Genomic DNA, 13,365 nt, shown 5'->3' on the forward strand with positions numbered 1-13,365 from the left:
TCCGTACAATGCAAACTTCCATCCAAATCCAGTGCACAGTCCTCCACAGAGTAAAATAATCAGTCATGCTTAGGGATGTTTTTTAAAGGTTAAAAGTTGAACGTGAGATTTCAGTGACCTAGATGATGGACAACACATGATGTGGAAGGAGCCACATCCATAGGTATTTTCTCGGGGGGGAGGGGGCCCTGAAGCTTTGCTTGGTGTTGTATCATTCCTTAAAATTTCAAACCATGCCCCATGAAGTCCTGCAGATTCCCAGGAGAATCCAATAAGTGGGGAACTGGAACCAAGGACCAGGCTGATCCAGGATCATGTGTGAAGTGGAGCCATTTATCCTTTCAAGCTGTTTTTATCTTCCTGGTTTAGCCTATGCTTAAGACTTCATTTGAACAAAGGACTCTGGGACTTAAAATACCCTAACTTTCTTACCCACACTGAGTACTACTCTGAGGCATAGTCTACACTGTGTCCCACAGGTCCTCACGAGGATTGAGCCCCAGCTGTTGAGAGCATTTTCATTCAGACCCTGTACTGGCTTCCCTCCCTTCCCTGTCTAAGTTCCCCAGTCTCCATCCAGCTGGGGCTGTCTGGGTCACCTCCCCAAATAAACTATTTGCACTCAAATCTCTTATTTTAGAGTCTGTTTCTGGAGAAACCCAACCTAAAGTATGGTCTAATTCTTTAAAATAAATCTAACAACAGAACTTTAACGCTCTAATTTTCTAAAGGTTATTCTATTGCTATCTGGATGTTGATCTGAATAACATTAAAAACAAACAAGACTTTATACAGATGCTAAAGCTTAATGTTCACGAAGACTTTATAGCTGTAGATTATTAGGTTGTAGATGGAGATATGTAATTTATTCAGTCTCTATTTTTCTTCCGTTACTTTTGTCACTATCTGGTCTAAGAGTATTAAAATATAATATAAAATACTTTAAATATATGAATAATAAATATGGAAAATGAATGCCGAGTCTCCCTTTCAGTCTGTCATCCATTACATTTTTAGCATAGATCCCTCTATACCATTTCTGTTCCATATAGATATAGCATCATGAGACATTTAGCCAATTATTTAGTCAGACTCCTGCTCATCCTTCAAGACCCTGGCCAGGACTCACTACCTCCAAGGAGCTTCTCTCAAGTATCTCACCCATCACCACACCTCCATGTTCTACAGAACCTCATGGATATTGCTATTGTTGCTAATCACACTTACAGAGTTTGTCTACTTCCCCCACTGGACTGTGAAACTCCCTAAGGACAAGACCCAAGTCATATTCAACTGTCAGTGGTGGTTGCTTAGTAAATATTTGCTCAATAAAAAATAAAAATCAAAGAGAATAAGATAGGCTGAGTTCTTCACACAGGAGACACAGCATATGGCAGACCAGCATTACACAACTCTTTGAAAAATCTAAAGAGAAAATGTTAGAGAATCAAGCTCTATCACATCTTGCTATGGCTCCAGACCAGCAGCCCCTCTTCTCTGGTATTTCCCACCCACCTGCGCCACGTTGCTGTGACCACCCCCTCAGGATACTGTCCCCTCTCACATCCTTTCACACCCCTGTGACTTAGCTTTTGACTTTCCCACTTTCTTGGCTTCAGCAAAGTTTTTTTAGACCCAGTTTAAATGCTGCCTTTGGTTATTCATTTAATCATCATACCTCACTCTGTGAGGGGCTGTGAACACAAAGACACAAAGATGATCCAGATAGATCTCTGGCCTGGAGAAGCCCCAACCTGCTGAAAAGTTGCATGAGAGACCTCATGACAGATACCCTGAGACTGACTCAGGAAGGGTTTCTGCACTGTTCTTCCAGATCCCCTGGTCAGAATCAATCACTATGTTCTTTGTGCTCTGGCCATTTTCCTGGTACCTATATTTGGTGCTTTTTGCATTACACGGAGCAATACTTGGTTATTTGTCTATGGTTTACCTACCCAGATTTTAAGACAGCATTTTTTTTTTTTTACATACACCAGTGTATTTGCTGAATTCCTTCACACACAATGAAGGAATAATCCTGAGGGACTGGATATTGTATTTGATTTTTAACTTCAGAGATACTTTGTTGTGAAGAGTTTATAACAAAGAAAGATGTTGATTAGGTACTGGGAAACATTCAACCAAGGAGATAAATGGCTTCTCTACACAATTCTGAGAACACAGTATATAGTAATGCTGACGCTATGAATGGTGGTGTGAAATAGCATGTCTCAGAAAAGCTCAGTCAAATGCCAGCACTCTAGATACCAAACAAGCATCCGTAAATTCACATCCCTTTAAACTCTGCCTTTTAGGTCAGTTATTACAAATTTAATTTTTTCCTTTAGGACTTGAATAATTTTTATTTAAGTGAACAGAGATGTACAACACTTGAAGCATCAACTAAAATAATATTCACCTTTTCCCTAAACAAGCCTTCAGGAGACAAACTGTCATCTGAACGCAGGTATTTACGGAAATGCATTCTTCCAATATGCCAATCTATTGGAAATGCATGTTGAGAACTCAGCATCATTTTCAAAGGACAGCAGTTTCTGTGAATTCCTTCCTCGAGCTAAGCAGCCTGATACCCAGACTGAGACCATGTTCTGGGGCCAAATCCCTGCCTGTGCTCCTGCTCCCTCCCTTTCACTGACTCCTGACCTCAGGTTTCCCTTCTGCAGGCACTAGAATCCTGAAGAGCAAGCACGTGGACTCAGGACTTGGAATTCACTTCCATTTCAGGGCCAATTTCAGAAAATGACCCGGTGCCTTTCAAGAGAACATCACATAAAGGTGAATCCTCAGCATTAGGTAAGTGTCCTGGGAGATGGTGCCTTAATGAGACATTCAGAAGTCCAGGAACTCTGGGTTCAAGCCTATTTTGGAGCGACAGCACTCGTTATGTGAGCTTCACATTGCAGGTCTTTCTCTCTGCTGAAACTTTCTGGCCAGTAGTGACCACTGAACTTAGCTAGGGCACAGCTAATCTGATCATCACAGTGATCACCAATAGCTGTTGTCTGTCCAGCCCCAGAAAATGTTTAGAAGCCATAAAACTGACTTCCTAATGTTTACTTAATCCATCATAACTAGAAGTTAATCTCTTTTATAATGGTGATAAACGTAGTGATTTCTAGCTATGAAATTATTAGACATGGTACAGTCTGAAATATGTTCTACACTAGTGATATAAAAGGGTCTGTTGTGTAGGTTACTAGTATAAGTCGACATATGACTTACTTAAACTAAACTGCTTTTAAGTACCTTGAAGGACTCATAAAGTCACCATCTACTTCTAAATTGTCACATACTGATTAGAAATCATTCTTGTTTATGCATATATTAAATATAGATTGCAACTTTGAGAGCAGTTGTGTGTGTGTGTGTGTATATATATATATATATATATATAGAAATAACTGCATTATCTTGTAGCTATGTGGTATGTAATCCTTACCTCTCTTTTTGCTTGCACCTTCTCTTCTATTCACCCCAGTATTTTAACACTGTGCCGTAAAACTGTACAATTTTTATTCTCAGAATTATGTGCAAATGATATTATTTGGATCAGAAACACCATTTAATTTCAGAATTACTAAATTGTTACTCTCATATTCAAAAATACTTCTCTGTATGTTAGTAGCTTCTAAATTTGGTCTGGCCTTTGGATTAACTATGTAGGAGGCCCACTGATCTAATTAAGGAGTGCACTAAGGAAATATTACCATAGAAATACTGGCTTCACTTCTAAAGTATCACCGTGAGCAATACCACCGCAAAGAAAAACAAATGAAAAAGGAAAAGGTCAAAGAAAAAGACTCAAATCTAAAAATTTCACAATCACCTACTTCTATAACAGCTTAAGTGCTATGAGTCTCATATCTGTTCCCAGAAACATCGCTGTTTATCTTTCAAGGAATGCTTCTAACAAGGGAAGTGCTCCCCTTAGGTCAGTTTACTCACTTCTGGAACCGACAAATCAATTGTTTCAACAAGCTAAACATTAGCAGATGGAAACAATGCAGAACCACAATTCTAGGTTACATTTATTTATATCCTGAAAGTAAACAGCCCACCACTATATGGGAGACTACCCTGGAGGAGATCAGACCACATTAGGCTGAAGGTGGCTAGTTAATTCCTAAGCTACTGGCAACAATATCAAGCTTATTCCTCTGGCATAGCAATGGCTATACCACTGAAGTCTCCAAGGCATTTAATTGTTACAGTCCCAAGACAAATACTTAGTATATTTATACACTGTTTTAATGAAATTAAAATGAAAATTGACTAAGTATTTGGATCTTTGTCTCTGAAGAGTAAATGACTTGCTCAATTCAGGGTGCCCAAAGCTCTAGACAGATGACTGGAATCCAGAAGCAGTAAGTATTGTTTCTGCACCTAAATCAAATCATTTGCAAAAGCTCAAAAAAAAAAAAAAATACATGCCTTTTATTTAGAAGTACTATCAGATATGGCTGAAAGATAAAAAAAAATTAAGAACAACAATCTGTTTTACAATTATGTTCCCAACTTTCTGCTTCTTTCCTTGGAAGGGAACCCGACATCCCTCCTAATCATTTCAGAGTATAGTGGGGAATTTCACTTTTGCTTAATGATATGCTACGAACTGTAGAGAAATACTCCATTCCAAGTATTCTATGAATAGTATATGATTTACTTTTCATATAGTCCCACGTGGTATTTATTATCTTACCTTTCAAAGATGAGGAAACTGAGGCACAAGGAGGTTACATAACTTACCCAAGGTCACAAAGACAGTTAACAGCCAGGACAGGTCCCGACCCAGAGTGCCAGACTGCAAAGCATGGGCCCTTCCCCCAGGCTGCTGCCTCGTACTCTGTGGGCTGAGCCTCATCCTCTGATGCTGGTCAGCCTTCAGGCCTCTGTCCCACCCGCCAGAGCCTAGCTACAGCCACAGCAGTTGGCTACACATTTATTTAGCAAACATGTGTGAAAGGTTCACTTTGTGCCAAGGACAGTGCTAGGTATTAGGGACGCATAAATAAACATGACACAATCATGAATAAGAACTTCAGAGAGAAAAGAAGTAGGAGGAGGAGGGAGAGAAACTACTATACAAAAAACTAACTGGGCTGGGAGGAATGAGTAGACTGTTACCAGGCAAGAAGGTTTATGAGGAATATGGCAGTGTGGTAGGCAGAAGAATAGCCCCTGCAAAGATGTCCACATCCTCATCCTTGGAACCTGTGAATATGTTACCTTACATGGCAAAAGGGACTTCACACAGGTATGATTAGTTAAAGATCTTGTGCTGTAGGGGTTATTCTGCATTATCCAGATGGGCCCAGTGTAATCACCAGGTCCTTGTAAGTGGAAGGGGGAGGCAGGAGAGTCAGAGAAGGACACGGGACGATGAAAGCAGAAGTGGAAGGGAGATGACTGCTGACTTTGAAGATGGAAAGGGGCCACAAACCAAGGAATGCAGGCTGCCTCTAGAAACTGGAAAAGGGGAGGAAACAGATTATCTCCCAAAGCCTCTGGAAAGTAACGTAACTCTGCCAACACCTTGATGTTAGCCCAGCCAGACACATTTTGGACTTTCTGGCCTCTAGAACTTCATAATACGTTTGTATTGTTTTCAGCCACTCAATTTGTGGTAATTTGTTACAGCAGCAAAAGGAAACTAATACAGGTAGACAGGAAGAGAAGGTGCTTTAGTTATGTGCAAAAGCAGGAGGCATGAGGAAGCACGGCACTCATTAGAAATTCCCGTATCTGGTACACCTTCAGCCCAGGCAGCCTCGATATACCTACGCTGTCATCCAGGGACCCAGGCCCAGAGGCTGGTTACCCCCAGTCACCACCCACATACTGATGAAACAGCTGTGTCCAGAGACACTCACTTTTTATCAGATGATTTTCATCAAACTGCTTAAAAGGTAGGATGTAATATTTTGGCAAGTCCAAGTTTCAATGGTAAAAAGAACATTAGCTATAAATGCTGATCTATAGATCTTTAACTCTAGAGTTTGTTAATGCTGTGCTTATGCAGCAGAACTAACAACTCTAGCTTTACAGGACTAAGGAAAATGCTTGGCTATATTTCCTATATGCATACCCACCTAAATCATGCTGATATGGAAATGTTATCCTGTGACTGAATTTCTAACTCAAAAGCCATGTTAGATATTTGGAGGAGCGTAATGAGAAAGGACGGCATCCAGATAAGCTGCCTGGCCTCACGCTGTCCACGGCCTCGTGGCATTTACCCAAGTGAATCCACCAGGTCTGGCCCCCTGCCCAGCAGACTCAGAAACTCGATCTAGCTGGTGTTACAGAGTCAATCAGACTCAGGAATGTTAAAAAAAAAAAAACCACTATAAGACTTATAGAAACGGATATATAAAATCAGATCACCAATTAATTAATCTATAATGAGAAACAAAATTATCTGGCGGATTAGACAATACTGTCAATTGCCTCACATATTTTCTTTCTGCTGCCTAACAGGAAGCAAAATTCTCAAAAGGCTACTGTGTGGACACCAAATGAGAACAAGGGGACTTAGCTACATGATTCAAGGGCCAAAAGGCACTGGGCTCTGAGAAGCCATCTCTCCATGATGGGGACAGAACTGTTTGGCCAGGCTGGGATGGGTAGAGCCAACGCCCATCCACTTCTGTAGCCAAGCAACCCTTGTTTCCAAATGATACGGAAAAAAGTTCTCAGAGGACACTCTTACTAAATTATACCTTACATCATGGCTACTTACAAAAAGCCTGTCTATCTACTCTGCTCTTAAAACTGCAAAGATTAAGTGCTTAATAAATGCTGAATCAATCAATGAAAAGGACCAATGCATTTGAATATTGCTTTTACCTAGCTAGAGCCACATTATCCTCAAGAAACATAGATTCTGTCATTTCTGCAGTAAAGAAGTGACCCGGAATATCTGAAGAAAAGCACTGTGTGCATACACACGTCTGAGACCACATCTGGGACAATGAACTAACTTGTTGCTCTGCCTTTTCTGTGATTATAACTCCTCTGTTTTCCTTAAGGATTTTTCTTCTTTTTTTACTACACTATGAATACAAGCCTTTTTCATGATTCTGCCCTCAAGCCTTTTCTAATCTCTCCCTATGCTCCACTCCTCCCTGCCACCAAAGCTATCACCCACTCCTACAATTTTTAACTATCATTCCTGTGCATGTGATCTCCCCCAATCGGTCTTGTTCCTCCTCTCTTCACAGCACTGATTTACCAGACACTTGTGAGTGACCACAGTATTTATCTTTCTGGATGCCCTGCCAGTGAAACAAACTCAACATGTCCAAGAATGGCACTGAAGATAACAAGAACATAGATATGAACCTGTTCTAGAAGAACTAAAAGTTACTGGGAAAGACACAGAAATCAGGGAATGGAGTAAATGTATTATTATTAACCACAACAGCAGAGGTACATGCAGAGCACAGTGAGACGGTGGTACTGAGTATGCACTAAGAGTAGTATCTCACTTGATGGGCAGGGACAGTAATTAGGGGAGATGTCCCAGAGCAAGCATTAAGAGGAGGCACACAAACTCAAAAGCCCAGTTATCCGTGACACTCACTATCTAATATGTTGTAATGCCTTACTGATTTATTTCTTGAATGGCTCTAGTATCTATCTCCTCCTCGCTACACCTGCTGCCACCACACTAATTTTAACTCCTCTAGCCTCTCACCAATACTACAGTAGTAGATTCTTAACACTTCTCTCCCTGGGTCCACCCTCTTCTCACTCCAACTCATTTGCCAACTGTTTGATCATTCTGAAAATGCAGCCCTGATTACATAACTTCTTTGCTCAAAAACCCTCAAAGGCAGCCTGCTCCTTACCAGAGTAAGTACAGACTCCCCAGCCCAACATCAACACCCCATTCCTCTACAAGGGCCCTATTATGCCCGTCCTCCAACACACCTCATGCTTTCAGGTTCAGTCAAACTCAACTATGTACCCTGAGGCATATTTGGGCTCTTCTATTAAAAAGCCTCAGTATTTGAAACACATGAAGAATCAAGGTTTTCCAATTCAGCTAGAAAATATTCCAAAAGAACTTTGGCTCTCTAATCGCAGATGAAAGGCTCAATCAACATTCTGAATTTTTCACTTAAATTTCAAAGCACCTGGCAAAATCAAACTTAAAGCCTCATAATATCACCACTCCCAACAATTTTTTTCTTGCCATTGCACCCAATGTTCTGGACTTATTTTTCTCAGCTAATATTTAAACATCTTTTTGAAATTTAACTCAAAAAATACTTGGAATTACTGAGGTTTTTAAAAATTATTATTACTACATTTACACAGGTAAAAAAAAAAATTACCAAAAGAAAACTGTTCTGTAGAACTGAGAAAGAAAAAAAAAATGCATTCTTGGAAGTTGGAAAGAATATCTAATTGCATTTAGAATACCTAAATAAAGAAGATATTTCAGTAGATTTTTACTACACAGAAGACTGCTGGTCTATATTTTCATACCCCATTAATAACTGAACACTATTTCAGAGTTGATGAATAATGTGCAATGGGTCTAGGGGATGGACACGTTTGAAGCTCTGACTCCGGGAGGCAGGGGCAGGGGGGCAATATACGTAACCTAAACTTTTGTACCCCCATAATATGCTGAGATAAAAAAAAATACAAAAAAAATATGCAATGGGAAGGGGCCCTTTTGCTTACCTACTGTGTGGTGAAAGAAAAGCACATCTGAAATTCTTAAGAAAGTGTCATTTATGCTGAGAAATCCAGAAGACATACCTGTGGTTTCTCTATTCCCGAAAGAATGTCTTGCACCCTCTTTACTTCCAACTCATACTCTGCATTGCAAGAAAGAAAAAAGGAAAAACAATACCATTAGAAGGCAATAATGTCGTCAAGTTCCTTCCCCAAGGCCTTTTAACTAGGGTTATCTATCATTAAATCAGTTGCCTGTTACCATCACAAACATGATAAAGAAAATCAGGAATGAGGGTGTCTTTGGGGCAGGGGTTTTAGTGTCCTTGTGCTGACTTGCCACTGCATAGTTTTAAGTATTCACAATGTTATTGAGATTAACAGAGTTCCACTGAATAATTCAATAGGCAACAGAGAATAAAGGGTCCCAAGGAGGACAAGAGGGGAGACGAATGCAGCTAGAGGCTGAGGGTAATGAAGAGACAATGGCTAGTCCACGCAGGGCTGTGAGTTCAAATTTTTGAGTTCAGTTTTTATTTTTGTTAAAAACTGAATTTTTCACTTGAATTTCAAAGCACCTAATAATAATTATTATTATTTGAGTTCAAATGTTTAAATTTGATGGGCAGCCACTGGAGTATTTAAGTGGAAGGACTGACATGATCGTATTCTGAGTCTGTGCGGCTTCTGCATAAATAATGGATATAAGGAAGGTAGCATGGAAGCAGAAAGACCAGTTGGTTTACTGCTGCAGTGGTCCAGGCAGAGGACAGAACTGGCCTGGGCTGGAGCTGGTAGCAAAGATGGTAAGACAGGATGAGTTTTAGCCGCGTAGGTGCTGGAGGATTGGAGGTGCCAGGAAAGGGCGAGGAAATGTGAAGAACCAAGGATAATTCCTAGTGCTTGGACTGATCAACTAGATGAATGATGGTGTCTTTTAAAAAGATAGAGAAATGGGCATGTTTCAGGGTGGGACAAGAATTAGGTTTTAGAAATGAAAGGGGAAACGTGCTTGGAGTAGAGAGGATAGGGTGGGAAGAATATGTATAAAAAATATAAATGATAGATTTAAACTTAAGAATCTGCAACTTATTATAGGAGCCTCTTGATTTTCACAAGGAGCTTGATGGTACTTAATTTTGAGTTTATAGTAGGTTCCATTTAACTGTTCAACTTATGAGATAAATGCTGGAGAGAGAGGATTGCCAAGACAGATGTCTTTTTTCCTAAAACATTTCAAATCTAGGGATGGAGGGAGGATGGGGGAGAAATAAAAGCAAACGCGTCATTACAGTGCCACGTGTGAAAGGTGCTATGGCAGAGGTAATCTGAAAGAGGATTCGAGAAGGATGTCCTAGGAACCAACATCTAGCTGAGCTATGTGGATAAGCAGGCATTTCCAGGAAAAGGGGGACACGGAACTAGGGGAGAGAGTGGGTTAGCAAGCCCAGCTCTTCGCAGAGCAGTTCATCCTCATTGTTTGGGTCATATCCCAAAGTTATCTTTGAAATATCCCACTCTAACCCCTACCCCTTGCCCTAGCCTCATTCTTGTCACTCTTATATCCTATTTCCTTCTTATCTATTATCAAAATCTGAAAAGAATTCTCTTATTTGTTCTCTTGCTTATTAACTGTCTTTCCTACTAAAATATAAGCTGCAGGAAGGCAGAGATACTACAGGTCTGGAGTAGGCATACTTTTTTCCATAAAGAATCAGATAAATATTTTAAACTTTGTAGGCCACATGTAGATCTGTTACATATTCTTCTTTGTTTTCATAATCCTTTAAAAATGTACCAACCATCTTAGTTTGTGGACCATATAAAAACGGGTTTCAGGGCAGGCTGCAGTGTACTGACCCCTACTGAGGACGTGGTCACCATTTACCCCCAACACCTAGCACAGTGCCCACATGTTCTGAGCTCAACAGATATTTCCTGACTAAATGAACAAGTCTGTATTAAAAATCACAAAAACTTCTAGTTGGCACCATCCTAAACTTTAAAAGGATAGGTTCTTCATTTTTTTTCTCCATTGCATTCTGTTTAGCAGAACATGTTTACCTTTATTCTGGTGAGAAACACAAATTGGCTGGTAGCAATATCATAGTTTTAAAAACTGCAATTTTTAAAAAGAAAACCCACATTCAAAAAACCAAATGTCATAAGCCCATTTATAATCATGTATTCATGTTAAGATATAGGTAATAAATTGTATCCATGACTGAAAAGCGGACATATCCTCACATTTTCTGGAAGCCCCTACTAAGCAAACTAAATATTATATATCTCAAAATTGTCAGTTACAAAAACCCAAAACTCCAAAACAAAACATAAGCATAATCAAAATAACTGAACTGGTTCAGTTGTTAAAGACAAAATTTTCTCAATTTCTGGATATTCTAGAGTTTGAAGGACACTGGTTTCAAACACTCACATAGCTTCATTCAAACAACTATCTGAAGGAGATGGCTGTTTACGTCTGCCATGAATGACATATTTAGATTATCTTAGATGGGCAAGAAGCCAGACCCTATCCTTGGGGTAATAAAAGTTTAGACTAGAACAGAGATGATCATCTACTTAACATAGAAAGAAGAGAAGAATTAAAGAGATCTGCAAATACAGAATCCTCAGGAATTTGCACTACAAATAGGGTATGGAAGAATGGAGAGTTAAAAAAGGATGCTTTGTTCCATAAAAACTGGAGAGATCCCCCTACCCTGCTTTCAAATACAGATGACAGAAGAAATAGTTATGCTTTTGAAAGAAAAAAAAAATGGGAAGAAAGCTAGATTAAAAGGAAAAAAGATCTGTCCAACATCGAAAAAGAATGGGTTTCAGGTAAGAGCCAGAAATACAAGTGAAAGGCCCTAAGATAAAAACAACTTCCAAAGAGAGGCGAGGACTTTCCTTGTCTATCTGCCTTTGATTACAATCATAAAAACTGACATTTTCTGAGCACCTAGGTACATGCTTGTCTATGTATCACCGCCTTGCTAATTTTTATAACATCCCTTGCAAGATGACCATTCTCTGCTCTACTTCACAGTGCTGAGTAAACTGATGTCTATTTAGCACATCACAGTTTTCATCTCTAGTGCTGGGCACAACACCTTTAAGTGTCTAGGTTGACTGAGGAATGAGGATGAGGAACCAATGAAGAAACTGAAGCTTAGAGAGCAGATGTGATTTCTTCAAGACCACAAGTCTAGTATCTGGTCCCAAAGCAAGCAGAACCTTTGACTATATCACAAAGAAGTAACAGAGATCTGGGGGTCAGAAGGAAGGATGCAGAGAGGGAGAGCAGAAGGTTGAGACTGGCGAGGTGTTGGCCTCGATGTGGATAAAAGAAAGAGAAGGTAGCAGATGAGACCCTCTAAGTCCCATGGGAGGGTTTGTGTTGGTTTTTGGTTTTCTTTCAATATATTTAGGGGGTACAAGTGTACTTTTGTTACATGGATATATTGTATACAGTGAGGTCTGGGCTTTTAGTGTAACCAACACCCAAATAGCATACATTGCACTCAGTAGGTAATTTTTTATCTCTCAGAATTTTTTTTTTTTTAACTCGGAAAAAGTTGTCAAATGAGCAGAGCAAAGGCCATTGAAAGGTACGTGAGAAAAGCAAGAATAAGTGGGCCATGAATGGAGATAAATAAAGGGTTTTCAGAAGATCAAAAATCAAAAGGGCAGGGTGTGGGGATGGAAGGCAGAGTCAGAACAATCATTGTCCTACTGTGTCTGGGCACTGCCCTGCTCTATCAGGAGAGGTGTGGTAGCAACACCAGGCGGGCATTGTGTTTTCTTTCAGGGTTCTAACTGTGAATGTGGAAAAAGAAGAGAAAAATGCATTTACAACACATTTATTTAACAATTTTCCATTTGTGATGCCACAGATGAAAAGAAAAAACTAAATAAATCCCAAGCATACAATTTTCACCAAACAAGAGTGAAAATAAAATCTGTTTAAGTGAACTCAAGTGACAGTTACTTACCATATATAAACTCTTATATAAGGGTTAACAACCTGGTATGAAAATGTCAAAATTCACAACTCTACTTATCTAAATAATGGAGTTAACTAAGCTCTTGGCCTACCTCTCCCTCAGCATGATTTAGATGTGCTTGGGAGTAGACTGATTATCACCCTTTCTGTAAAACAGCTTCAGAGCCCAGCTGTACGAAGAGAGTATGTCAGAGTTTGGATCAAGTTGCTGCTTGCTGGCTGCGTTCTCTCTCTCTCTCTCTCTCTCACACACACACACACACACACACACAGACATAGACACAAAAGGAAGAATAGTTAATCTCCGCAGAAAAGTGAACAAACGAAACAAAATAAAAAAGAAATATGATATGCCTTTAGGCTATCTTCTTCTATATCAAGTTGAAAACTATGTCATTTGTTTCCCCCCCTTAAGAACTTGGTACTTGGTGTGTGCCAACCGAACAAAAGATTGTCCTGCAGAAATGCAAGGTTCTGGCGCAAGGTCATAGGACACGTTTCTCTTTCTTCATTCTCAGGGCTGTCTGCTTCCTTCTGGTTTTCAGCAAGTAAATGAGGTCAGAGGCAAATCATGTGAGCAAACTTTATATTCCTTTTCCCTCACATTGAAGCTGCCAAGAGGTGAGCAAACAGATCAAAATGGTTTT

General features: G+C 39.8%; 1 protein-coding gene across 3 annotated transcripts in view; it reads right to left on the bottom strand.

Annotated features, from left to right (window-relative positions):
* FNDC3B (fibronectin type III domain containing 3B) overlaps positions 1-13,365 on the bottom strand; it is a 329,585-nt gene that overhangs the window by 97,763 nt on the left and 218,457 nt on the right. For all 3 annotated transcript variants that reach the window (XM_069475276.1, XM_069475277.1, XM_069475278.1), the window contains exon 7: positions 8,794-8,852. In XM_069475276.1, the coding sequence (XP_069331377.1) occupies positions 8,794-8,852 (59 nt within the window). The remainder of the gene's footprint in view (positions 1-8,793; positions 8,853-13,365) is intronic.

Source organism: Eulemur rufifrons, chromosome 7, assembly GCF_041146395.1.
Source record: "Eulemur rufifrons isolate Redbay chromosome 7, OSU_ERuf_1, whole genome shotgun sequence".
Lineage (NCBI taxonomy): Eukaryota > Metazoa > Chordata > Mammalia > Primates > Lemuridae > Eulemur > Eulemur rufifrons.